Source organism: Labrus mixtus, chromosome 11 (genome assembly GCF_963584025.1).
Source record: "Labrus mixtus chromosome 11, fLabMix1.1, whole genome shotgun sequence".
Taxonomy (NCBI): domain Eukaryota; kingdom Metazoa; phylum Chordata; class Actinopteri; order Labriformes; family Labridae; genus Labrus; species Labrus mixtus.
This window is the reverse complement of record NC_083622.1, coordinates 15611067-15638350: the sequence shown is the minus strand read 5'-3', so window position 1 is coordinate 15638350 and position 27284 is coordinate 15611067. Positions and strand designations below refer to the sequence as shown.

The window sequence follows — 27284 nt, the reverse complement described above, 5'->3', positions numbered from 1 at the left end:
AAGTTGTTCCTTGACATGGTTTTAAACTCTATGTTAAACAAAGGCTGTACATTAGATTTTTATTTTATAAAGGTTTGTTTAATGTAATTCTCAAGTGGTTTTGTTGGTTTTAAGTTTATTTTCTGTGTGCCTCTAGATTTGGACTCAGCCACTGACGAACAACTCTCTCCCAAGAGAAAGAGTCGGCGACGCTCAAGCTGCAGCTCCGAGCCAAACACTCCTAAAAGTGCTGCCAAGTGTGAGGGAGACATCTTTACCTTCGACCGAGCAGGTAAGACACAGGGAAGGAAAGAAACCTTTTGTGAATTTTTAAAATATTATCAAGCAGGAAACTTCTATTTTTATTTTTAATACAGTATTTAAATCCCTAAAAAGGTTTTAGGACTATTAAGAATTATCTCAAATTATTTCCACATAGGAAAGCCCTTTGTAGACTGCCTGTTCAAGGTGCAATATTTAACCCCATGGTACGGCTCACCTTCACTATGATTGTCACTGAGGTGTAATGGGGGGGACAAAGTTATCCCACCTCTGTACCGCCATCAAAGTTAGTAACAGTTAGAGTAGGAGGGGCGAAATGCGATCGGCAGAGTCAGCGGGTGACGACAGCGCTGTGTGTGTGTAGTGAAGCTTCCGCTGTTCCTCTACATGTTTCTCTTCCGGAACGCCATTTCAATGACTGGGTCACCAATACGCCATTACAGAATCAATGTGAATATAAGGACGAGCTTAGTTAAGGCGCTGTTGCTGAAACACACTCTGAAAAGGGCTTTGGTGATGATGAGGCACTTCATAAATATTATTTGAACTTGTTTTCTAAAGACTAAACCACTTGGCTTGTATTATCTCTTTCCCAGCCACAGATGGAGAAGACATCCTAGCAGAACTGGAGTTTGACAAGGTGCCATACTCCTCCCTGAGACGAACCCTGGACCAGAGGAGGGCACTGGTCATGCAGCTGTTTCAGGAGCAGGGCTTCTTTCCATCTGGTATAAAACACAAACACATTATGTGTAACAGCATGTTCAGGATGAGTCTTCCAGGTATTTACTGGTGTCCTGTCGTCTTGTTTCCAGCTCAAGCCACTGCAGCCTTCCAGACAAGATACTCCGATATTTTTCCAACCAAAGTCTGTCTGCAGCTGAAGATCCGGGAGGTACGACAGAAGATCATGCAGACAGCTACTCCATCCGATGCCCCTGGTTTTGGCATTCCTGACTCAGCTGGTCTCCCTGGACCCTCTGGCTGCCAGCCAGGAGAGGGATCTGTGAGAGGTGTTGGGGACCTGCAGGACGATGAAGTGGATCAGGGGCTTGAGGGGAGCCCTGAGGATCCGCGTGACTCACAAGACTCCTCTAGATGAGGGATGCTGACTGATCAGCTTCTGTCACACCTTTGCACCCCCTAAATGCTTTTAAAAGATACATTTTATCCCCACTCTGAACTCTCCTCTGGTCACATCCTGGTTTCTTTCTTTCCTTAGCAGCCAAGCTGTGAGACTGAGAGATGTTTGTTTGCAATGCTGGGACTTTTATCTTGTAATGTGTGACCCTCATACCAAAAAAAAGAAACCTTAAAAACCAGTGGCACAAAAACTACCACAAAACATAAACACATACACCCTGCAAATGTTTGAATTTCACACTTGAATTAGCACTCTGTATTAACTAACTTGGAGAAATCTCAAATCAATGCCAGTGAAAGGACCATTGTGTACAGCTGCAATCATTCGCCATGAAGAAGAAAGAATTCTCGTTTTGGACCGAGCAACGTTCAGAGAGGATGAAGTCAGCAGTTTTAATTAAGGACATTAAATGTTTTAATATTTGTTATTGATATGGTTTAAAAGCAGTTCTCAGCTTAAAGCAAGCTGTATGTAGACTCAACTGTTGTATGCTTGAAAATGTTTCTGATGACATAGGGGGCTGGGCCCTCAAAAGCCAGAAACAATTTGAATTGACGAGAACTTGTTCCTTTGGACCTGGAAAGATTTGTCTCTCCTTTTTATTTCTGACGTGTGGAACTTCAGGGGAGGTCTACGGGGAGTGACTTAACATTAGTGGACTTCTGGCAGTGCCATCATTCCTGCAGTTACCTGTCTGGCCAAGTCCTCCCTTCTTGCGACTGACCCTAGCACATGCCAGTAGGTAGGAACCAAGCATTCCTGTGCCTCTCATTTGTTAGCCATGAAGGACGGAGGAGGGTCAGAGTCAACCGGCACATCATGGCTCCTAGTTGTAGAGGTCAGGCTGATTCAAGCCTTAATCCTCTGTTGCCAAGCAGTTTTATTAACTTTTTTAAAGGATTTGATTTGTATTTAACATTATCATATTAAGTTTGTTGTTGTACTATTCTGATGGTTATTATTAGTATTATTATTACTCCTCATAGCATTGCAGTGAACCCTGGCCCCTTTGTTTTTGTTGCTAGCAGATGTGTCCTACATTTCTGCCAGCTGTTGATTTCTTGTGCTATATTTTTTTTTTTTACATTTTTATTTTGGAGGCAGGTGAGACACTGCTCCACACCTGTACAGTTCCTCTATTGTAGTCTTCCCTTGACTGGCCTCTCACCTCAGCAAGGATCTGCGGTGCAGTTCATTTTTATTCTTCATTTCAAAGAGGACGAACACAATGTGGACCTTTTTTTATATTATTTCAACTGTAAGAAGCCGTATGTTTGTTTAAGACCACCCCGTATGCTTGTCCCTCGCTTAGTTTGATTCTATACTATCAACACTTGTACATCTCCTTCCTCCACCTTTTTCTTCACTCCTTCCTCTCTGTCACTTTATTTCTCTCTCCAGACTTTTTAGACAGGCGGAGAGAAACCTTGGGGAAGTGAGGGGAGGCTTAAGAATTAAACAAGAGCTGGTAGGATCTTATACTGGTTGTCTTTGTGCAAGACTTGGTTGTATTGTAAATAATTACTGTAGAGTCAGAAGACTCATTATATTATTGATAAGGAAAAATCTGTCGACTTTACAGACAACCATTGCCAGAAGTAAAACAACTGAAAAGGAAAAAACGACAATAAATATGGCTATTAATGTTTGTGTTGAGCTCCTTGTTCTGCTGTTCCAGCAAACAAGAGAGGAATTTCTATGAATAATTTAAGTTTGTATCTGTAACTTTCAGTATGCAAATAAAAATAGATGTTCAATTAAAGTGATCTCATCGCTGGCAATGTGAATATTTATCGTTTTCTTTTGCACATACAATCGAGACTGTTGTTCAAATGTTTGTTCACTAGCAGCCAATGAACATCTGAAGTGCATGAGGTGGATTGTAAGTACACAGGAGTTTACATGTATTATGTTGAACCAGATCCCGTGGTACCAATTTTAAATCATCTTGAAAAAAAAAAACATTTATTGATCACATATTTACAACAGGATACTTCTTCAGCCAACAGAGCCTTTGAACAGGAAAAAAAAAATCACATCCAAATCATATAAATGATAAAAATCAATCATACAAATATGTTCTGAGGCACAACCAATGGTCCTTACTCCTGATGAATCCCATATCTATACATTTAGAAAGAATAATTTCAATAAAATTTAATACTGATCCCTGTTAGCTTTGTAAAAGAGGGAAGTCAAATTACTTTGGCCTGTTTGGTGAACTAAATATGTCCAGTACTTAATTATTCAGTTCCAGTTAATCATTACTGAACACTTAGTTTCAGGCAGTGTTAAGACATGTACCATCTTCAAATTCAGCAACAGAAAAGAAAATCGTCCTCAGAGGATCTGCAGTCCGTCCAGAGTGTCCATGGCGAGGCCGTTCTCCAAAGCTGTGTGATAGATCTCCAAGGCCTGCTCCAGAGGGAGTGCTCCGCCCTCACTGGTCTCAATGATTGCTATGGTCTCGCCAAACTCATTACACATGATGGTAGGGGTGCCCTGTCCCTAAGAGGAAGGAAACAGAGCTCAGGATTACTTTAACTAACAGGAGAGACTGGATACACAGACCCATTTCCAGGTGCTGATTACATGTCATCCTTCAATAACATGAATTAATGTTAACCCTTAATGTTCGCTCATGCTAGTTTCATGTGTAACCTTTCAATGTCAGCATTTTTAAGTATGAGGGGACTTTGAGATCAATTCTAACCTGCTGAAGATCTGAGGCTTGGATCTGGATCACCTGAGGCTGCCCATTAGCTACTTGCACCACCGAAGCATCAACCACAGCCACAGCAGTGCTGGTCTCCATGGCAGCCTTGCCAGCAGCCTGTTCATCCAGCCTTTGCTGCCGTGCGTGGGTTTTCTTGTGGTTCCTCAGGTTGGAAAAGGTCTTGAAGGCTTTGCCACACTGTGGACACACGTGCGGCCGTTCTCCCGTGTGTGTCCGGCGGTGTTCAGCCAGGTGCATACTCTGGATGAAACCCTTTCCGCAGATCTCACAGCGGAATGGCCGCTCGCCCGAGTGTGTGCGTAAGTGCTCGCGGAGGTGCGTGTTCTGACGGAAACGCTTGCCGCATACTTGGCAGGGGAAGGGGCGCTCGCCGGTGTGGACTCGCTGGTGAAGTACCACTCCTGAAGAAGACACAAACAGTTTGCCACAAATGGTACATTGATAGGCTTTGGGCCGCTTCCCTGTAGTGCAGCGTGGCCGCCCGGGGCCTAGGGCAAAGTGACTAAGTCTGTGAAGTCGCAGATTGGCAGGAGAATTGAGCTTCTTCCCACAAATGTTGCAATCTAGACCTCCTCGCAAGAGAGTGGCTGAATCCCCGGATTCTGTCTCCTGTGGCGTTGAAGTGGAGGGCTCTGAGGTCAAATCTTTTCCCACCTCGGACTGACTTAATGTCTCTTTTTCCATGTGTGTGCCTTTACCTGTCTGCATCTGTGTGGGGTGTTGCTCCAGACAGTGGCTGTCTCTCTGCCTTCTTGTCAGGAAGCCGGTCTCACAGTGAGGACATGGGAAAGGGGCCGGGGCCCCTGGATGTTGGGTGTAGCGATGTGCTGCTAACTTGGTGGGCCAGCGGAAGGTGGCGGGGCAGTCCTGGCAGCTCAGTGCCTTAGAGTTTGAGTGCAGCAGACTGTGCTGACGTAGATTGGAGGACTGAGAGAAGGAGCGGTGGCAGACGTCACAGCGGTAAGGTCGCACACCCGAGTGGACGAGGTTGTGCCTCATCAGGTTGGCCAGAGATGAGAAGGTTTTGCCGCAGTCAGAACACTGAAAGGGCCGCTCGCCAGTGTGAGTGCGGATGTGGTTGCGTACGTGGATCTGCTTCTTGAAGGACTTACCACAGATGCCGCAGACAAAGGTTCGCTCTGTGACATGGGACTTCCTTCGATGGTGGACTAGCTGAAGCTGGGAGGGGAAGGTTTTAGAGCACGAACGACAAGAAAAAGATCCTTTGTCTGATGCAGCTGGAGCCACTTCTGCTGAGTCAGCAGGGCCAGGAGTACCTCCTACACCTGTGTTTTCCAGGGAAGCAGAGTCTGTAGCTGAAACCGATTTGGGGGCATCCTCCACCTGCTTGGGGTCTTGAGTGTTGACTTCAGGTGGAGCAGACAACTCCATGGTGTCCTCCTCAGTCTGCTGCTCCTCTTCACCTCCTCCCTCTTTGCTCTGAGAGCTTTGTACCGGATCTTCTCCCAGTTTTTCCATCTCGTCCTCGGTGAGAGGGGCCAGCAGGTTAATGTTGACCTCAGCAGTCTGGGAATTCTTCTTCTCTCTTGCTCTCTGTAGAATAGCGAGGGCAGAGAGAGATGCTCTTCTTGGAGCTGAGACCTAGAGGAGAAAACAGGCGTAACTCTAACTGAAACATTATACAAAATTCAGGTTGTGGAAATCTGGAAAATGTTCATACCGTTGAGACGGGGGCAGATGTGCCTGATGGATCACGGTTGAGGTGGGTTCTACGGTGGTAGAGGTACTTGGTCATGTTGGTGAAGGTTTTGTTGCAGAACTGACACTTGTGAAGCGGGTCTGCAGTGTGGGACTTCCTGCAAGATATCAAGAGAAAGATGGAAGAGGATCAAAGTTCACATCAGCTGTCACTCTCTAACTGTTGTTCTGCAGCTGGCGAGTCTTTTACCTGTGCATGATAAGAGTCATCTCAGTAGTGAAGCCGTTGCCACAGTCCACACACAGGTACCTGGCTACCCCGGAGTGCGTGCGCATGTGTGTCTGCAGGGATGTAGCCTTCTTGAACACCTTGCCACACTCTGGACATTCATGCGTTCCCTGCTCATGCACACGCTTGTGAGCAGCGAGTCGGTTAACAGATGTGAAGGTGCGGTTGCAGAGCTCACACTGTTGGGGTCTTGCCCAGGCCGTTGCTCTCTTCTCTGCTACTCTGACCCGGATGTCCTCCACCCTCTCCATTGTCTCCTCCTTCCCTCGCACCTCCTCAAAGCCCCCCATGACGCCTGGCTCTCCGCTTTCTTTGTCCTGGCCCAGGAAGTGCTCCCCCTGGTGCTGGAGGAAGTCCTCTGGAGTCTGGAAGAGAAGGGAGCACTCAGAGCACTCGTAAGGGTGGATGACCACCACCTCCGTTTGCTGCTGCTGGGCGTCGCCCTGGACGCCGGGGGCCAACCTTAACTCAAGTCTCTGGACACCGTTTTCCAGGACCCCCAGCTTTGCAGCAGAATGTCTGGCCATGGCGGGAAGCAGAGGGGGCAGCTTGGAGCGACGCTGACTTGAGCTGTTGGAGTTATCGGCCAGAGCCTGAGCTGTCAGGATCTGCAGGTGCATGGTGGCCGAGCCTGGGGTGGCTGTCACTGGAGGCAGCAAGGCGGAACGAGAGGGTGCAAGCTTGGGGACGGATTGCCTTTTTTTCTGTTGTTGTTGCTGCTGGGCAAGTACCTGGAAAATACACCAAAATGTAAAGAAAATGACTTTTAATATAGAAATATCTTACACCCACCATGTAGGTGTTAAATCTGTTTCTTTGTTGTGAGTACCTGTGCTAAGATCTCCCCAGCCTGCTGCTCACTTAGTACGTAGTTCTGCATACTGTTTAGAGGAGTGACGGTGCCATCAGGCTGTAGCACATACTCCTGTTGCAAGAGACCAAAACAAATTATACAAGAGTAATGCCACTAAATCATCACTTATGAGCCGACATGCATTAATGGTGGTGTCTTTTTCTGCAGATACTCTGTCCTCTGCCAGTTTTTTTGATGTTTTGTTTTGTTTGAGTTGGGACGTTTCCTGGTGGGGAGCAGGTGTATTTCCCCCGCCAATTGACAGCAGGCAGGTGAGTTTGGGAGTGATACAATTCAGCGAGTCAAACCGGCAAACATGACGTATGCGGACGCAGCGGCAAAGAAGAGAAAACATAATCCCAGTGAGGAGAAACGGCACGCGAATACAGCTCGTTCCAAAATGAGGGTGAACCTTTGGTTGACTTTCACCCGTGGAAGCAGAGTTGGCCTGCTTTCTGTGGGACAAGCAGGTGTCGAACGCCGGCAGTTAGCGTGTGATAGCATGCTTGATTATCGGCTTCTCCATTACAGATGTAATAGCCCTTTTCTCAGGTAGCTTGCGGTTTACGTACATGCACTTAATCCTGCAGAGGGCGGGCGCCTCTGGTGGCGATGAGTCTGGGAGGAAGGGCCGAGTTTGAATGTTGTGTTTACAAGCTGCAATGAACATTTCCACTGACTCGACCTTTAAGTCTATTTTTGTATTCAGTAAGGCATATTAAGTAAGTAAGTCAACAGATGAATAAGTACATGAACAAGCAATGTTTGATGGAGATCTCTCTTTTAGTCAGTCATCTGGTGTTTAGGAGACGTGATGTCTGCTGTGACACATCACAACTACTGTTTTCTACAATTACAGAGCAGCTGCAGCAACACTACAGGTCTGTGCTGGCCTACACAACCCGAATCATAATCCACAAGACAAATGTTTCACTTTGAAGCAATCTGAATGCAGTCTAGCGTATATGAGTCTGACCCATATGAAACGATTGCCATGTCAGAGTGATGAGAAATCTTTCTGCCCACAAGCAAGTGATTCAGGGAGAATTTGTCTAAAAATATTTCACTAACTTATTTTGCTTTTGACAACTGTCATATATTTTTTTTGGAAAGGACTAACCAATACGCAAATGGATGACTCAGCACAATATAAGGTGCTGCTGTCACCAATATTACAAATGTTTGCCAACTCCTGTGCAGTGAGATGATTTGACCCAATATTATAAAATCCCTGCAGTTTGACAACACATAAGATCATTAACGACTGTATTAGCAAACACAATCTAGTAGCAATTTGGCCGACATAATTTACCTCTTTACTATTAAATATGGAAGCAACTTATTTAAACGGAAAAGCTAAATTTAGACTTCTGCACTTGTCATTTTCTACTAATCAATCATTTGGGGGATTATACAAAGTATTCTATTCAGATACTTTCCAGGTGTAAAAAATAACTACATTTCAGTTACTATTAAGATAAATACATCCATGGTGTCTGTGCAGTGTTTGGTCCCTTACCATGGTCTCTGTATTACTGTGTGTGCTGCTCCTGCTGTGGGTGCGTCTGTGCTCTAGCCAGGTGTCAGGTGAGTCAAACAGAGCCAGACAGTCAAGACACTGGTACTGGACAGGCCCTGACACCTGAGACTCCGATCCTACTTCCTCCGCTTCCAAAACCTCACACAGCCCTGTGGATCAGTCAAATCCATCAACCAGTTTCAACAAAATAGTACCGTGAGCAGACTTGTATATACACAAAGCAAACTTGCAAGTTCTCCACGCACTGTTTCTTCCTCACATATCCATCCAATATCTTACCTTGCTGCTCCAACTCCATCCCTGCCTCCCTCATGTGCATCTCCTGGTGCTGCAGCAGCTCCTCTGGGTTCACAAGGAGGGCCCCGCACTCCAGACACTGGTACTGTTGTGTCTGCCCCATCTCATGGACACTATGGATGGTCATGGCCTCCCCGACATCCCCTTCCCCCTCCTGGCCAGTGTGGATCTGCTGGTGGATCAGCACATCCTCAAGGGTGTTGAAGAGCTGATGGCACTCACTGCACATATACTGGTGCTCCACATACACATCCTCTGCCTCCTGCTGTTGCTCAGCCATGCTGATACAAGGGTGCAAGTGTATAGTCTCGTGTCAGCTGTATCATTAAAGGGGAGGGACATAAGATGAGGTGTGAGAGTTAAACAGAAACTTCATTGCTGTTTCTAAAGAATGAATAGTCAAACAGACGCCCAGTATAAGATTACACCTGTGGAAAACAAACATACATATGCTACATAACATCTAACCCTTAGCTTTTCCAATATATCCATGAGCAGTTTTGTAGTAGACCTAAAATAATATGTATGTGGGTTCAGTATTTCAGAACAGCAACATTATTTTCCCGTCAAGTTCTACTATAAATGGTTCGCTATGTAAAGAAAACAAGCTGTTTACAGAGACAATATGACAAAATCCCGCGGGAAAAAAACATCGCAATTTCAGTCGTTAGCCATACAAATGCTATGGCTAATAAAACGACCACCAACCAAAGGGCCTCACTAATCATCGCCTGATCTCTCCCCAAATGTGATTAATATCTTTGTTTACAGTGTGTGATGGCATATGGAGAGCTGTTGGCGGCGCTCCCTCCGATATTGCTGACCTGTTTCTCGGCACCGCGGTTTCCTGACGGCGGCTCCCCGGTTCGTCGGGCGGTCCGTCAGGCGGCGCTACCCACTTTTCCCCGAAGCTGTACGGCTACGACGGCGGGCCCTTCTTTATCCTCACCTCACATTTACTCTTGTTGGACATCCCCTCGTGTGGTCCTTAAATTTACACAAGCCAGTGGCCTTTCATAGTATCTGGTCATCATCGGCGGCAGGGAAATGAAATAATTAAAAACTGCCCGTCGGAAATTTCATTTCAAAGCGTGTAATGAAACGTTTGCCCGCCGATCGACTCCATTCTTGTGATATGGAGACCCGCCCAATGCGGTAGCCTCGCACATTTCACCACCTGTGATTGGCCAGACTGACTTTCAATCAAACAGTGTGCTTTTTTGTGGGAATTGTAGTTTTCTCGACTGTTAAAATACGCCTTTTTTTAAAAGGGGAATTTTAACTTTTTTAGGAGTTCAAGTTTTTGAGTTTTAAGTAAGTTTCTATATGTGTCTCGGTGGATTTGGGATTTCAATAAATATTTAAGGCTTTTATACATGTTTTTTATGTGTTCTCACTAGACCCTGCTGTTTTTTTTACTAAAAATGCATATACTTTGTTTATTGTGGAAAATTCGTTCTTAAGTTTGGCAGAAATTATTTTTCTACTACAACCAATTTAAAAATTAGTTTGTGTTTTGTTTGTGTGTGTTTCGTGCTCTCGTAGACACCAATGACTCACTTTCCCATTTACCCTTGCGAGCTTTACGTCGTCGTGCGTCAACTCCCCAGTCCCCCCACCATCACCGTTCTACAGAGGAAGAAAGGGGGAGACGGGAAACCTATACTGAACGCCGTAAGTGCAATTTATTTTAACTTCGAAATATTTAAACACTGATTCAAAGTCTAAGTCTTTTGCCGGCCTGGGTGCTATTAACGTTCAACCTTGCCCCGGGTTTAGTTCACACAAATATGAGCGGCAGCGGGCGGCCCAGGACCAGCTCATTTGCTGAGCCTCCCGGAGCTCCCGGATCCGCTGCAGCTGGTGCCGGATCAGCAGTAGCCGGTGGAAGCTCGTCAGGAAAAACTGGGGCTTCACAAGCCAGTGGAAGCAGCTCGACGAGCTTTGGGAATTTGAAACTACCTAGTAAGTATTATCTTGCAATTATATCATTAGCCCAACTTGGTTGCTTTTTACAAAGGTAGCGACAGTTCTGTATTTTTAAAAGAAATGTGCCTTTAGTGGATTTAATGTCGATCATTGTCGCGGAGCTAACCTTAGCCAGCCAGCAAGCTGTTAGCTGGTTAGCTCGCTTAAGTTAGCTGTCCAGCTAGCGTTAGCTGTGTTTTTCATTAAGGTCCCACTGAGATCAAGGGCTTTTTTATTATCGCTTAGCTAACACTATGGTTAGCCACTGGTTGCAAGCTTGGACGTATGATGTTGATATTTCGACGGTAAGTAAGGTTATGCCATTGTGGGGCAACATTACCTAACCATTTCCATTGCTGTGTGAGAGAGGGGGAGAGTTGGTGTCAGGCGACGCTCTTGTATATTCGCCATTAATTTCAGATGTGGAGGCTACTAGCGTGCTAACATTTGTAGGTTGAAATGATCTGGATGTAGTTATAGGCGTCGGCCGCGGTCCAGTCTGATCTTACAGTGTTTGCCCCCCTCCCCGTGAGGTTATGTCAGTGTATCTTCTGTGATGACCTGAAGAAATGAAAATTATCCTCCAATTTGAAAAAATTATTAAAAATAACTGAGTTTCAGCTGCTCATTAACTAGCATATGGTGACTCAAGCATACATGGAGAGAATCAATGCAAAACTTCAAATAACTGGTCCAGTGCATTGAGCATGACTCATGTATGTGAACCTCTCGTTAGCCGACAATACTGAAGTATCTCCAGGTGATTTGTTTGTGTGATGACAAGAACCTGTCAAATGCTTAGGGGTCATGCAGCTAGCATTGAGTTTTTAAATCTGTGGGATGGGACAGATGTTTGGATTGTGTGTAAATCTGAATTTTTTTTGGGGGGGGGGGGCTTGATAGGAAGCAAAAACTATGTTTGATCCAAAATGTAGTATAACAATCGAGAAGATCCCAAACTGGGAAATTGTTGTGGTTCAGCATCAGGTAGTGAAAGATACAAGTTCATTCAAGCTTCTTTGTAGTAAGCCTGCTGAATGTAGTACATGCAGCCAACTGGGAGATCTCCATTAGGGGATTTTGACTCATTCACACGTTTGAATGTAAGCTAAGTTTTCTCAGTTTACAAGTTGTCTTAGGCTTGGTCATTTAGATCAACTATGCTTTGTGAAAGTATTGTGTTTTGTCAGAGGTTAAACTGGCTTAACTTTTCTCTTTTGCCATTTGTAAGAACTAAGTTCAATGTTTTCACCAACATATGCTCTAATAGAGATACAACAAAAAAACAGCAGTTCAAGTTTAAATGCGCATTGGGAAAACTGAGCATGAGGCAGGATGATGTCTTCTTGCTCAGATGCCGTCACATGTTGTATAACACCGTATTGTTAACAACAGGCATTTTCTCCTACCGCTTATCTCTCTGAAGTTCTGTAAGAACTGCTGATCAAACAATACAGGTGATTAAATCAACACCTCATCAACTCTTAACAGACGACATGAGAGCATGTTATTGTGATTCAGTTAATAGTTTTGGGGCAGCAATAACTACCGGTATTTCACAAAAAGTCAGAATTAAAAGTGAACCAATAAGTTATTTCTTTATACTCATTTAGTTGCCTGTAAACAGCTAAATGGAAACAACCAAATGTGTCTACTGCAATATTGAAAAACATAAAGTCATCATTGAGAGTAGAGGCCAGCTGAGGCTCATGGAAAGAGGAGGAAGAAGGGAAATATGTTGCTATTTTAGCACATTGTGGCCTAAAGGGATGAAGCAAAGTGATTAGAAGTGGCAAATAAAGATCATCAGTTGCATAAGTAATTTCTTAGGCCTCAATATAAGGAAACTATTGAGTTCTAGTGGCTATCCCAGAATATCAGCAATAGAAAACATTCTGTCCTACGGACTTAACCTTGTTGTTAAAGATTAGAATCAGAAATAATCTGATCTTGATATTGTTGATGCAAAAACCGGGGGAAAGAAAGAAAAAACAGTTTCAAAATTACACATTACGGTTAATGAAAATCGACAATGTTCATAAACCTGACTCCAGGTCCTTAGATGTTTAAACTCGTAAACATAAAGTTGAGTTCTCACCAGTGATTTCTCTTTTTTCATTAGGTTTCAAAAACCTTATCTTACAAAATTTGAAAAATAAGGAAGCACATACTCTTCAAAATTGGAAAACACTGAGGTGTGTGTTTGTCTGTGTGTGTATGTTTTTGTGTTGTTTAATAAAAAGTTAGTCAGAATATGCAAATTGGCCAGCATTATTTTTATTTTATTAATGGTTCAGATACACTGAGTTGAGCATCACAATCTGTTTCTTGTGAAAATTGTAATCCTAAACTTGAACCTGCTGCACAAAACAAGAGCATAAAGTAAAATACTGTTGCTGCTTAAATTTCTGAGCAGGAATTGTAGTCTGTGACGTAACATTGGTGGCTGTGGCTCAGTGGTAGAGTCGGTCAACTCTCAACTAGATGCTTGAGAGTTGACTATAGTGTCTTTGGTAAACACACTGAATTGCTCACGCTGGTAAGCCAGCCGTGTGTGACTGCATGTGAAGTGAATAGTGCTGTTGGGCAGTTGTGAATTCTACGTAGCATCCTCTGCCATCAGCGTGAATGTGACATATGGTTTTATCGCCATTTGAGTAGTCAGGAGACGCAATACAAGTCCCAGTCTATTGACTATTTCCTACATGGGAAGGATTCTCATCAAAGGGGTGGAAATCACCGGAGGCCCCACGATACGATATTATCACAATACTTGAGACATGAAATGATATGATTACGATTTTAAACATTTTGAGAGATGCGATACAATATATTGCATTTTTTAGCTGCATATTGTCCACAAAATTAAACTAAATCAAGAACTGTTTTGTCAAATAAGAAAATGTGAAAACATTTTTTTTACTCATATCTTAGGTAGAGCTGGGACGACTTAGTCGATGTCATCGACGACAGAAATTCGTCGACATGAATAATTTGCGCCGGCGCGTCGTCCCAAATAACTAGATTGTCCCACACTCCAGTCCAGTGGTGGCGGTAATGCACCAGAAAGCTAGCCGCCAATCGCTATAGATGCTAAAACAGAAGAAGACGAATCCACTCAACAACAATGGCATCGGCATGCAATAACAGCAGCGCGAGCACCGAGGAGCAACACATAGCCAAAAAAGTCACGCACAGGGTCATTAAATTCAGCTAGAGTACCACACGAGTACGACAGCAATGAACGGACATTTGTAGTGAAAACACCCGGGAGCTGTGTCAGGATGGCAGCAAAACACCGTAAGTTCGGTTTACTTTCCCACCCTGGAATGTTCGATTATCAAGCATTGATACAGAAAACGTTATGTTACACTGTTTTGTTGTCTATAAATACATCGCAACTAACGTTAAGCATCGTTAGCTGTCCGGACCAGTTTCTAATCTGTTTGCTTATACCGCACGGATGATTTATACCCCGGCGTCGCTTGATAAAGTATGACACAAAAGAGAACACTTTTCTATCTGCTGGGCTGTCGGCTACCATGGACAAAGTAAAAAGTGAACTAAAGAAAAGCACATCCAAACTATCACTACACAGAATTTTATTTTGGAGAGATTCTTGAGGAGCAATGCTCTAAGTGCCATGTTAAAGAAATGTTTAATAAATATTGAAATGTTAACAAGAACGGTTTTGATATCCTTTATTGTGTGAATAGTTAAATTGATCAAGTAATGTGAGATAATCAATAACTGAGAAATTAATAGAAAAATTAAATGTTAGATTAGTCGATTAATCGAAAAAATCACTAGATTAATCGTTTGAAAAAGAATCGTTTGGGACAGCTCTAATCTTAGGGTATATTTGAATATTAGGTTATTATTCATATCAAAAGTGTTTATTCCCTCTAAATTAATTTACTGTTCTCGTCTTATCCACGGACGCGCACAGACACAAACACCAGGAGCATCTCATTCTGAAAAGATACTCTCGATATTCCATTATTTACAGGTGGTCTGTACAAAGGAAGAGCAAAGTGGAGTTTGTTGAACTAGGTAGCAAGATAACTGGGAAGCCAATGTACAGTATTTCTTACCTGACAAGCCAGTACACACTGAGTTTATCTGAACAAGATGACAGCAGACCCACCCACCATCCTCTTTGGTCTGAATATGAACTCTTGGCCTCAGGGTGCAGGTATAGAATGCTGAGGATGAGGACTAAAAGACACATTACATCTTTTGTATCACACAGCATTCAGCTGCTCAACAAGCTATAAATATACCATATGAACTTGGCACTCTGCACGTATTGAACTTGCTACTTGAAACCCCTTTCATGTATTAATGCTATGCTTCAATGGTGTATTTTAGTTAGTTTTTTAAAGTATATATTTAATTTTTTTGTGCTGTCCAGTATGCTATGTTTCCATGCTCTTGGTGCAAGGCAAATTCCCCTAGGAGCAATGAAGGTCTCATTCATAGGCCTGCAAAGGCAACATAGTTGTAATTTATCACAAAAGAGCTTTATCAAGTTAAAAAGGTGTTTTAACACTCACAAAAGAGCTCCAGGCTAGTTGCTTCTTAGTGTGGATGGGGTGAAAGTCACTCTACTCATCTTTTGTCTCTTACTCATCAGGCGCACATTGACAGTATGAGAAACCAAAGCTGTTTACTGACAGCTGGGCAGGGCGCTCATCTTTGCATTCATTATTCAAGAGACTATCATGCCACCGTGTCTCCATATTTAATGTTCTCCCCTATGACTTTAACTTGTTCCAAAAAAAAAAGTGTGAAAGTGATGCCAAAAGCAAATACAGAGGGACAGTGTACTGTGGAGCTGGAAAACAGGAATATGCAGAAACCACAGTGACTGATCTGAAAATCTGAATATTTCCTACTGACCTGAGGGCAGAGATCAAATCTGGGCCAATCATGTGGATGTGCTGCCGGCTGCTGTCTGCTATTAACCTTGACAAGGTTTTGGTTTGAAAACTGCACTTTAGATCATACTGTTCTTTAATGTTTTATTATTTGTTTATTAAAGAATAATGCAACGATAGTTTATCTTTTAGTCAGTTTGTTCTAAACCACTACAAACAATGTACATATAATTATTTAACAAATATCAGAAGGTACTGTGATGAGTTATCTGGCTATTCCTGTCATCTATGCTTATTATTAAATTGATAACGAAGCATATTGATCGATATCGAATCGTGACCCAAAGAATTGAAATCGAATTGAATTATGAGGTTGTGGACAATACCCAGCTCCAGTCATTATATTTGGAATGGAATAAGTCATCAAGTTATTTTTGTGAAAACACACCTATAAAGAGAGAATATGCAATCGATGAAGCCAAATCACTTATTTATATTTGGTCAATTTAAGAGAGAGACCAAGATGCTTCATTTTTGACTCCATTTTGAGACGAAGAGACTTATTAGGGATCAGGAGGGTCCTGTTGAGACAGGCTAAGTGAGCAAGCCCAGGAAATGGTAGCACTTCTGGGTGTGCTACTGTCCACGCAATTTCTATCACAGGCTCTGACAAGCCTTTTGGCAATGGGCCTCTCCTCTGCTCCTCTTCCTCTCTCAGTGTCATTGCTTCTGGTGCCGATTTGTCAAATCATTCTTGACCTGACACGTGCAACACACTGACCCTAACTAGAGCTGTTGGTTCCTGTTAGATCTTAAATATCTCACTTTGTCTGATTTCAGCAAGGTCAAACATTTAGGCTGTCTAGGGCAGTGTCGGACTGATTGAGAACACACACCTTATAATCCACTTTTACTGTAAATCCTATCTAATATGAGTGCTGTCTCTCTAACTTGTCCCCTTAGCTAAACATAATGTGATCAGAGTGTAGTGGCTTTTGTGTTGTATCCCTGTTCCCAAGGCCACTTAGTGAGCAAAGCAGTTCAGTTTTGTGTGGTGTTGCTCTGAGTAAAATCCAAATTTACCACTGAATACAAGTACAGGAGGCCTGGGAAATAATACATTTGCTTAATGATCATTTTGGGTCCAATGATCACAATAGGCATTTTATAACCAAAAGTTCAAACTAGTTCCTCCTCCCCTGTCCCCCATTGGCCTGCACTCCCATTGCTCCAGGACCAGGTCCGAGCCTTAGCATCGTTAACTCTTGCGCGTACCCCATCACGACGTAGTACTAGTTAGTCGCAGATTTTCCTGAAAATGCCCGAAGTTTGAGTAAATACTCGACCTCTGAATCGGACCGAAGTCGACCCTTTGCCGCCATTGTTTGAAATAATTGTTGAGAGGGACTGTCGCATCAATTAGGCTATGAGTCATGTCGGTACCAGTGCTTGTGCTCATTCATGGGCAAGAGTACCATGCCAAAGCTCACCTCTTCTAACTGCGCTGTGGTCCAGGAAGTGTAGCATGCTTGAGCACGGTACAGAGCACTCACACTTGTCAAACAAACTGGACTTTGGGGGTCAAACGTGCCTGGGCTCGTTATGGATTCCCTAGTGTGTGGGTGTGCCCTTAGGCTGGCTAATTTTCAGGAGCTCATTATGAGACACTGTAATGTGTCTGGGGAAACACCATATACCATTCTGATTATCACAAACATTTAGAAAAGGAGAACATGCTTGTTGATGTTTAACTGCCCTCTCTCTTGGGGACACTGGCTTGTCTGGTTTCATAGCAGTCTGTTTGTATTTTTCAAGCCTTTGATGAATAGCTAAGGTGTGATGCAACATAACATTGCCTCTGTTTACAGTCAACCTAAAGATAGCTTCAGAAACCTTTTAACAAGATGTGTTTGTACTCTGTTCCACAGGAGACAGCGGCAAAGTGACGACAGTGGTAGCCACACCAGGCCAGGGCCCCGACCGCCCACAAGAAGTGTCCTACACAGACATTAAGGTTATAGGAAATGGCTCCTTTGGAGTGGTCTACCAGGCTCGCCTCATCGACAGCCAGGAGATGGTGGCAATTAAGAAAGTTCTCCAAGACAAGAGGTTTAAGGTATGCTGAGTCAGACCTACGCTGTCAGATAATTACAGTTTAAGTTTTCTTTAATTAGTAACACAGCATCAACAGAGATGGTTTTGGTAGGCAGAAGTTGCCTAATGTGTATTGTTATGAAAGCATTCCCTTTACTTTGTGTACTGGAGTAAGTTGTTCTTCCATAATCTTTTTGAATTTTTGCACATTTAACAATTTTGCATTTCCCTCCCTTTCTCCCTTTCCTTGTCTCATTGCAGAATAGGGAGCTGCAAATAATGAGAAAATTGGACCACTGCAACATTGTGAGGCTACGTTACTTCTTCTACTCCAGCGGAGAGAAGGTGTGTGTGTGCACTGACTTGACATTTTTATATTATAGGAATCAAGTTTCCAGATGAGGCACAATACCTCCACACCCAGCCCTTGAATGGAGCATGCATCATCAATGATTCATAGACGTGTTTGAAACAAGTTGATATCAGTCTTCATTGTATATCAAAATCACTCATTATTTTGAGTCTTTAGAATCAAAGCCCTTAGAATATCCTTGTGGTTTTGGTTTTGCTCTGTGTCTGATTCTGAGAAAAGACCATCTTAGGCAGCCAAACTTGGCAGATGTCGCAGTGACGAGCAAGTTAACCTTTTGATCCCTGTCCTCTGAACTGTATGCTCCAGAGGCCAAATGTGTATGCCCCTGATTTCCTTACATGAAGATTTTCATGTGTCATTCAATTAATCATCATGAGTCATTTTGTCCCTTATCTGGCATAACACAGTATTTAAAGTATTACAAAATCAGCATTCAAGTTATAGTGTATTACATTAAGTATAACACAGAGCAACATATTCAGGACATCTTATTTCCTTCCTAAAATACAATGTAAAATATTCTGTCTATTATTAATCAATATTTATCATGATAGGATAATCAAGTGTGATTGCACTCATAATGAAAGATTTGTTTGATTACTTTCAAAGTCTGAATGTCGTGTCAATGAGCTGCATCAACAAGTTATAGTTTGCATAGTTTGCAGGATATATTGAAGATTAGTAAATACAGAGAATAAGCTCAATTTTATATTTTCCTATTATTGTTCTTCTAAGCTCCATCTTCAGTCATAGAGCTTACCACAGTGTACAAATAGAATAGTTATCTTTTTGTCTACCTACTCACCATATTCAATTCAACATATTTTACTTCATTGGTGAGATTACAATGATAATACTGATGGATGGGGCTGCAGTAACATAGGATTCTTTAAATTATTCTGGTGCTTATTTGAATAATTGTAATAGTCTGGATTGCTTTTTAGAAATCGAGTTACTGAAGTGATTCGAGAAACCGTTTCAGCCCTACTGATGTAATCATCTTAACATTGGATAAGTTTTTAGATTATACCTCTTTTTTTTCTCTCCTATTCAGAAAGATGAGGTGTATTTGAATCTGGTGCTGGACTACGTCCCTGAGACGGTGTATAGGGTGGCTCGGCACTTCAACAAGGCAAAGACCACCATCCCTATCATCTATGTTAAGGTGGGTACACACAAAATTAACGCACACAATCGATGTAATTCTTCAGGATGCATCTGGAAGAATTACATTCTTCTGTTGGAGGCAAGTTTCTGTTAAGGGTTGCAGGTTGTGTCTGTTTGAAAAAGGCCTAGAATGAAAGTTCATATTCTGACTTCCACGGTTTTTCCTGGCTCAGAATGGGCCTTTGGGGGGTGACTATACGCACTGTAGTAAACGTTCGACCCGCGTATAACAGTACAGTTGTAGTCTACGAGTCTGTGTTACCTTATTTGACAGAAATCTGTGCATTTCCTTTTATTTCTGACAATTTTATAAATAATATTATCATTATGCTTAAGTTACTGAAACCCCAATTAAATCTGGTAAAGATTGTTTTTTTTATTGCAACAGTGAAACAGGGGAGGAGTGGGATTTTAAGGGAGAGGGGTGTAATGAGATTGGGAGAGGGGAGGTCACATCCTGCCAGTGCATTTCACCCTCTTCCTATGATGGCTGCTCTTTTGTTTTCGTTTTGCATGCACATTTGTTTAAGTACATTTATTTGAGTTACTGAGGTATTTTGTCAAATAATCACAGATTTCAGTCACAGATAATTTGGATCATTTGATAAAATCAGGAAATTGAGAAATAATAAAAATATATTTGCTGGCTATAACGCAGCACTGTTTGACAGTCTGTGTGGAGAAGTTCACAGACTACAGCTGGCTGACGTTACGATCATTAATATATTGATAGAGAAAAGCAGACACGGTGGAAGTGGACGGAAAAAAGTTGAACGTGCGTTCCCGACTCGGTCCATACAGATCGTGGATCAACCGTGTTCCGTTGCACTACAAGTAAACAGGTGCGTGCGGTGGTTGGCGTTCCGGTGTGTGTGTGCGCGTTTGCAGCCATGTATGTTGGTGTGTCTTGTCTCGACGTGCCCCCGCGATGACCCGTCTGCAGAGGAGCAGGGACAAGTAGCCGCAGCTACATCATACGCGGTTTAGTATAGTTTTAACATGACTGTTGGGATAAATATTTACCGCCATGAAGAGCATTACCCGCGTTTAGCGCTTGTGGGTGTGAGCGGAGCGTCCGGAACCAGTCAAAAGAAACAAACAGTCAATCAGCTGGCTATCCAGCGCGAGCCACAAGTGTAAATGGATGAGAGGGGAGATGACTACTAGAAGTCAGAGACGTCATATTTAAGTTTATGTTCTGCTTGTTCAACAGTCGTTTGATGTATTGATATTTTGTGATTTTCCTTTGGCGTTGGGTAAAACCTCTTTGGGGGGCGCCAAATAATTCTCTATGCAGGAAAAACCCTGACTTCAGTTTGTTAGAGATACTGATTAGATGCATCTGCAATTTAGCTTTATGCTGCATTAATGTCACTTGAGAAGCCTTTTTATCTGTACTGACAAACTGTACTGCGATCATGTGCTATTTTGTAAAACCCGGAGGTCAAACGACTCCACGTGCTCAGTCAGAATGACAGCTGCTTCAGAAGTATGAAGATTATTCTTTGGTTAAGATGTGTGCTTGGTGACTTAAAAAACTGAATTTAAACCGTTTTTCTGTATGAATATTTGACTTTATATCACATCAACTCCTAACTATAGCTGACCACTCCACTCTGAATGAAAGGTCTGTGCTATTTCTCAAATCTTTTGCATTGAATCTTTTGGTTTCTAGCTGCCATACAAGCTCAGTTTTCTTTTTTGGCAATACTGATTTGATTAAAATATGTTGTCCTAGTGCTTTAAGTTGAATTTCCTCAGCCATTGAGGGATCAAATTAATTGGAAGCTGAAGGTAAACTATAGTTCATTAATTGCCTGTGGACGTAAAAAAAAACAAAAAAACCTGTACTTCCCCGTTTGTTTTCCGCAGACAGCTCACTGTGTAAGGATTATGAAAGCAGAAAGAGAACGATTGTCTCATGGGAATCAATCTGTTTTCAATACACTTGGTTCCCTGTCTGAACGGGGGCTCATTTTAGAGACGGTGTTTGTGTGTTTACTGGGTCTGTTGCAGCAGAGAGGACATTATAGCTGTCTCATGGCCCATTTCTCTACCTCAGCCTGCTGCTCCCCTGTGGCTTTGAAATGCACACTGATCTCTCTCTTTTTCTGTCACTCTCACTCCTCCCTCCGTCCTTTAGCGACACACTTCTATCACAGCATGCCTGGGGTCTTCTCTCCCCCCTCCTCCATGTCCCCTTGGTATCATGCTTTTCGCCTTGTCTCTCATTGTTTCCCTCTCCCTTACTTCTCTCTCTTCTCCTCTTTTAAAAATCATCCCTCCGTCTGCCGCCGCTGCATCACAGGGGTAATAATGACGATAATGGTGATCATATCAGTCATTAGTTATTTAAAGATGCTTTCTGACTTGATTCCTCAGATGCATATTGGAGCACTCTTAACTATGCAAGCTATTTTTTATTCTAGAATGACATCATCCAGGCAATGGCATCCAGTTTGTCGACAAATGGCAAACAGAGGGAGAGCAACATTTAGCAAAGTTACTGATTTAAACTTGTTAGAAAGTACCTCTCTATCCTAATGAAGTGTCCTGCCATTTTTAAAATCATTTTCACTTGTACACTAATGCATTTGTCTGTAATTACACCACAAAAATCCTAGTTTGAAGTCAGTGAGCAAAAGTTACTTTCTGCACTCAGAAAATCTGCACATAAAACTGTCCTTTAAATATTGAGTCTAATAATCATCATCCAACTTTGGGCATCATGATGAAGATGATGGGCTGTAGCAGCTAGCTACATACGAGCGTGCACCGTGTCCATCACAAATTCAGAGTAATGGTTGACACACAGGAAGAAAAAAAAAAGCAATCACAGTTGTTGTCTGCACAACTAGGACATGACCAATTCCCGACCTTTTCGGCTCAGTATCCCTCACATTGCAGTCTATGCATGTCTACAAAATAACTAGTCTAACAAAATTAAAGAATTAAGAAATAAAACCTGGATAATATACAAAAGTTTCATAACAGAATTCTATTTTTCCTCTTTGCTATATGATGTATTACATCACCACTTTAAATGTATCTTATGACTGGTCTAAACTACCTGGTTGGAAACAACTGCCTTTCATTTTACACTTCCTGTCCAAATAGCATTTAACTCATGTTACATGTTTTCATGCATGAGTGAATTAAAAAATATTTATATCCCTTTTCACTTTAAGATTTTCTACATCAATATTTTTTTAGATAATGTTTAGTATATTACTGGAAGTTAATTGAAGATGTGATATACACTAGCTATGAACAATAAATGTGGGATAGTAGCCACAGTGAACAATTCACTCAGTGTGCTTTCTAAACCTTTAGTGTGCTGTGTTATTTAGCACCCTGTAGCACACACTCTCACTAGAGCCCCTAGCAACAGTAGCTAGAGATCCATCATCTTATAATAAGAAAGTGTCACTTTTGGAGAAACTGAAATTAACTTTGAAGAATTAATTATTTTGACTTTGTTAAGCCATCCATCTTTTTCTTGCTGATCATCTGAGTCCAGATAGCACCAATTGAATACCTTCATTAGAAATGATTGTTGAATACTACTGAGAATAAAAGTATGTGTTCCTTGATAGTTTTCTATTCTCCTTACATGCGTTATATTGCATTCTATGTTGTGTTCACAAGTCTTATTTTGAAAATCCCCAATTGAACATTGGAGTCAGGAAACAACCCGGGGGTCATGATTCACCTGACTGAGCATGAGGACAGGAAAAATAGAAGACAACAGTGAACTTGTTTGAACTAAAGTGATCTTTGGCTTTTCTTCCTGCTATGAATGATCTCTCTACGTTGTTAAAACCTTTTGTGCATTATGCTCTCTGCCCCCCCTCAGGTGTACATGTACCAGCTGTTCCGCAGTCTGGCTTATATCCATTCCCAGGGCGTGTGTCACAGAGACATTAAGCCTCAGAACCTCCTGGTGGACCCTGAGACAGCGATACTCAAACTCTGTGACTTTGGAAGGTCAGTACCACACTCTGCCTCTAGGAATCTTTGTCTGTCTCTGTCTCAGCGAGATATTAAGGCATATCGATGGACACTTTCCTCCTGAACTATCTGTTTCATACTGCTTTCTTCATCTTCCAGTGCAAAGCAGCTAGTTCGAGGAGAGCCGAATGTGTCCTATATCTGCTCACGGTACTATCGTGCCCCCGAGCTCATCTTTGGTGCCACCGACTACACCTCCAACATCGACATCTGGTCAGCCGGCTGCGTGCTGGCTGAGCTGCTGCTGGGCCAGCCAATCTTCCCTGGGGACAGCGGTGTGGACCAGCTAGTAGAGATCATCAAGGTACAGAAGGAGTGTGGCCCAGAGCCAATTGATGACAAGTCCATAGATGAAAGAGACATGGTGGAAAGTTTAGAATTCCAACTACAGTCACTATGATTTTTGGGTATCACAGATAAAAGAGAAAAGTATGTTTCTTTCTATCCCTCATAACATATCTGTACTTACATTAACATATTACATAAATCAAAGTGCAGATATTTTTACATTAAGGCTAACCCAGAGGACAAAACAAGCTGTGCATTTAAGAAAACAAAATGTTTTCGGTTAAGCCATGCAGAACATACCAATTCTTGTGATGAATATGAATGAATATTGTTTTCACATTTGTTTGTCAGGTCCTGGGCACACCAACAAGGGAGCAGATCAGGGAGATGAACCCAAACTACACAGAGTTCAAATTCCCACAGATCAAAGCACACCCTTGGACAAAGGTATGTGACCACTACTGGAGAATAGCAATAGGATAATTGAATGACGGTATTAACACATAAATGTGAGGTTTTAGAGTTCTTATGATCCCTGAAACAGCTTTTTAATTTTTATTGGTGAGATAGCATGAGAAGCCAGTGACATTCAAGTCAAACAAGAAAAAACATTTACAAAGGAAAAATACATGGAAAGCAATGTCAGCACAGTGACAACGCACAGACAGTGATCTTATCTGATCCTAATTATACTTTACATGTATGGTTATAGATGATTACTACTAATGATGATTGACTCTACATGTTACCGAACATGTAAATATCATCTCCTGTGAATAATTCACATCGAGACTCTATCTGCACCTTGCTGCTCTTGTTTCTTTCATTTTAAAGTTTAGTATTTGTGTCCTGTTGTTCTTTCATTGTAATGTGGAATAAGATGCTATTGCCATTCAATTTCCTCTTCAGGGATTATTAAAGCACTCTTTATCTATCAATAGATCTGTCGATCACTACACTGCTGTATAGAGTGGGTATAGCTTATATAGAGATATGAAGAGATAATTATTTTTATCACTTCCTAGGATAATTAATATGATGTATTTTCCAGACAAACTAAATAGCCAAAGTTAAAGTAGCTCCAGTACATTCTTTTGCATTGATCCGTCCATTATGAGCTGGTTAAGAGATGTATATTCAGGAAGTCAGAAACCGTTCAATCAGCTTGAATCATTATCTCCTTCCTTGCTGTCATCATAGCATTAATAATAATAATGATAATAATAATGGAGATGTCTCAAAGCAAGCTTTGGATTTTCACGAACTCGACTCATCTCTAGAATCATTTGATTCAGAACTCTAAATGTGAATGTCCCTGTCCTTCGTCAGGTGTTTAAGCCTCGCACCCCACCAGAGGCCATTGCTCTCTGCTCTCGGCTGCTGGAATACACGCCAGTGACCAGGCTGTCTCCCCTGGAGGCATGTGCGCACGCCTTCTTCGATGAGCTGCGTCAGCCCAACACCCGCCTGCCCAGCGGACGAGAGCTGCCGCTTTTGTTCAACTTTAGTCCCGTCGGTCAGTCTAACCTCCCAGTCATTCGTTTTTGTCTTTACATTGAATCTTTGATGACCCGTATGTACTGATTGTTGGTCATTTTGTGCCTCAGAGCTGTCTATCCAGCCCCAGTTGAACTCTACACTCATTCCTCCTCACGCTCGTGCACAGACATCGCCTGCCTCACATGGTATGTATGAAAACATAAAAAATATCTGTTTCTCAGGTTGCTGCTGTCTTTTTCATTGTCAGGCTGTTTTGAAGAGGACTTTTATTCATACATATATTTATTGGTCTTATTTACTTGGAGTGCTTGTGAATTCACAAAATAATGAAAAGTAACACTTGAAGTCAAGCGTGCAATGACACAGTGGACAAAAAGGAGTGTGGGTTAAGATATATCTTTTGCATACAGAGTGCCTTTGGGGCTTGTGTAACCCAATCAAAACACAGTTTAACCCTAACAGTAGCCTTTGCTTTACACACATAGTGAAATATTATTAATATTTATCAGAACAGTGATTTCCCTCTGTGGTAACAATTGTGCTCCCTCTCTCCCCCTGCAGAGGGCGGTGTGTCAGACAGTTCCGCCCAGCCCAGCTCAGCACCCGGATCCATCAACAACAGCACCTGAGCATCCATCCCTCTGTCATCCTTTCTTTTTGTCTTCCTCATTTTCCCTTTCTCTCCTCTGCTCTTCTCCCTTTTCCACCTTCCTCCTGGGCTCCAACCCCCCCCTTAAGATAGAGAAGAAATGGCTGTACCACATAGACACTCGGCATTGCTTTTCCCCCTGAATTTCAACTATTTCTGATAGAAAAGTGATTTCTGTGGCTGCTACCTTCTGAGTGGTTTGGGGTTGTTTGGAAGGACATTGAAGAAGCCACACTTGGACATAATATTGGCTGCAGTTCTAAGTCCATGGTGGCACGGGTCTGGCCTGTTGGAGTAAGGAAACTAAGTGTTGGATGAGTTGGGATATGAGGACGAGGGGTGCTACATGTTTTGTGGACTTTCTGTATTCTAATCTAAAGTGATTTTTATCCCTTTTATGTTCCTTTTATTTGTTTTAGCTAATTTTATGTGTGGCTGTGGTGCCATTAAATGGGGTCCTGACTGGCCCAGTATAAGGTATATACTTGTATGGGTTCAAGTGGGGTCCTAAAGTATAAGGCCTCATTATTATTGACAATCATCCTTTAGTAGGGTCACAAATGGCACACTTGTACTGTACTTTGTTTGATCGTACGACACACTGTGTAGACAAGTGGCTTTGCCGTCACTTCCTATCCTAAACTCTACTCTAGAATTGTCAGCCCACTCTGCTTAATGGTTTACAAATTTGAAGACTTGTTTTAAATCTCTATTTGACACAACAGGAAATATTGGCTGATTTTGTTTGTGTCATTTTAGATGAGGGGTGGTTTTAGATTTTATTGCTAAAGGGGGGGCACCGCCGCCCGTCTTTAAAGTTTCTTTTTGATTTTTACCTCCTCAAAATGCCTTTTTATGTAACTGAGAGGAACTTTATACACAGTCTTCAGTTCCTTCAGTATAAGCTCATGTTTTCTTTTATTAAGCTGGAAACCAAGTGTTTAATTTTAATTTTAAAGACATATTGCACATCTTCAAAGGGAATAGAGGGGAAGCAAGGGGCCTGTCAAATGTTCTTTCCAGCTGTTAACATAACTTTACACAGAGGGAGCCATTGGTGAAGGGCTCCAGGTGCTTCAAAACACATTACCTAGCACTGAACCCTGAGAAGTCCTGTCATTAATTATGTCACTTTATGTCGTTTACTCTCATATCAGATTGATTATGTTGAAGTATGACATCAGGACGCTTTGACTGCTCACCTGGCTCGTCATTGTCATTTCAGCTAGTGTTCACATTCATTGTTTGAGGAGAGGAGGACTCTAAATTAATTTAGTTTTGTTTGTAAAGACGATTTGTTGAGAAAGTCTTTGCCCCCTCCCAGACAGACTGCCTGTGATGTTCATATCATGTTCTCTTCTTGTCCTGTGGAGATGGTAGAAACTGATCTTGAATGGCCTGACAGTCCTTTGCCAGCACGGACTTGTTTTCTTTTCGTCCACCACACAAATGTGCATGTTCAGCCCTAGTTGACCACACTATAAGATTTCAGCTAATCTCAGTAATAATCTGACCAGAAATTATGCTTACCTGACAGTTTATGGAGCCCCCCCCCCCCCCCCCCCCCTCCATAT

At 42.3% G+C, this 27284-nt stretch overlaps 3 protein-coding genes across 3 annotated transcripts in view; 2 read left to right on the top strand and 1 right to left on the bottom strand.

Moving 5' to 3' along the window:
- cicb (capicua transcriptional repressor b) overlaps positions 1-3171 on the top strand; it is a 38662-nt gene extending 35491 nt beyond the window's left edge. Inside the window, exons 19-21 of the mRNA XM_061049181.1 lie at positions 137-271; positions 858-989; positions 1077-3171. Of these exons, the coding sequence (XP_060905164.1) occupies positions 137-271; positions 858-989; positions 1077-1363 (554 nt within the window). The 3' untranslated portion in view covers positions 1364-3171. The remainder of the gene's footprint in view (positions 1-136; positions 272-857; positions 990-1076) is intronic.
- Positions 2794-9940, bottom strand: znf526 (zinc finger protein 526). The gene is made up of 8 exons (XM_061049200.1): positions 9605-9940; positions 8763-9097; positions 8463-8632; positions 6920-7015; positions 6052-6821; positions 5824-5959; positions 4119-5744; positions 2794-3913 (listed from the first exon to the last, which is right to left on the bottom strand). The coding sequence occupies exons 2-8, from the start codon at positions 9058-9060 to the stop codon at positions 3746-3748; spliced, it is 3264 nt and encodes a 1087-aa protein (XP_060905183.1). The 5' UTR covers positions 9061-9097; positions 9605-9940; the 3' UTR covers positions 2794-3745.
- A 370-nt stretch (positions 9941-10310) lies between these two features.
- gsk3ab (glycogen synthase kinase 3 alpha b) lies at positions 10311-27271 on the top strand. Its single transcript, XM_061049306.1, has 11 exons — positions 10311-10454; positions 10560-10745; positions 17557-17744; positions 17984-18067; positions 19150-19260; positions 23119-23249; positions 23373-23577; positions 23913-24008; positions 24891-25077; positions 25169-25246; positions 25623-27271. The coding sequence occupies exons 2-11, from the start codon at positions 10571-10573 to the stop codon at positions 25688-25690; spliced, it is 1323 nt and encodes a 440-aa protein (XP_060905289.1). The 5' UTR covers positions 10311-10454; positions 10560-10570; the 3' UTR covers positions 25691-27271.
- The last annotated feature ends 13 nt before the right edge of the window (positions 27272-27284 follow it).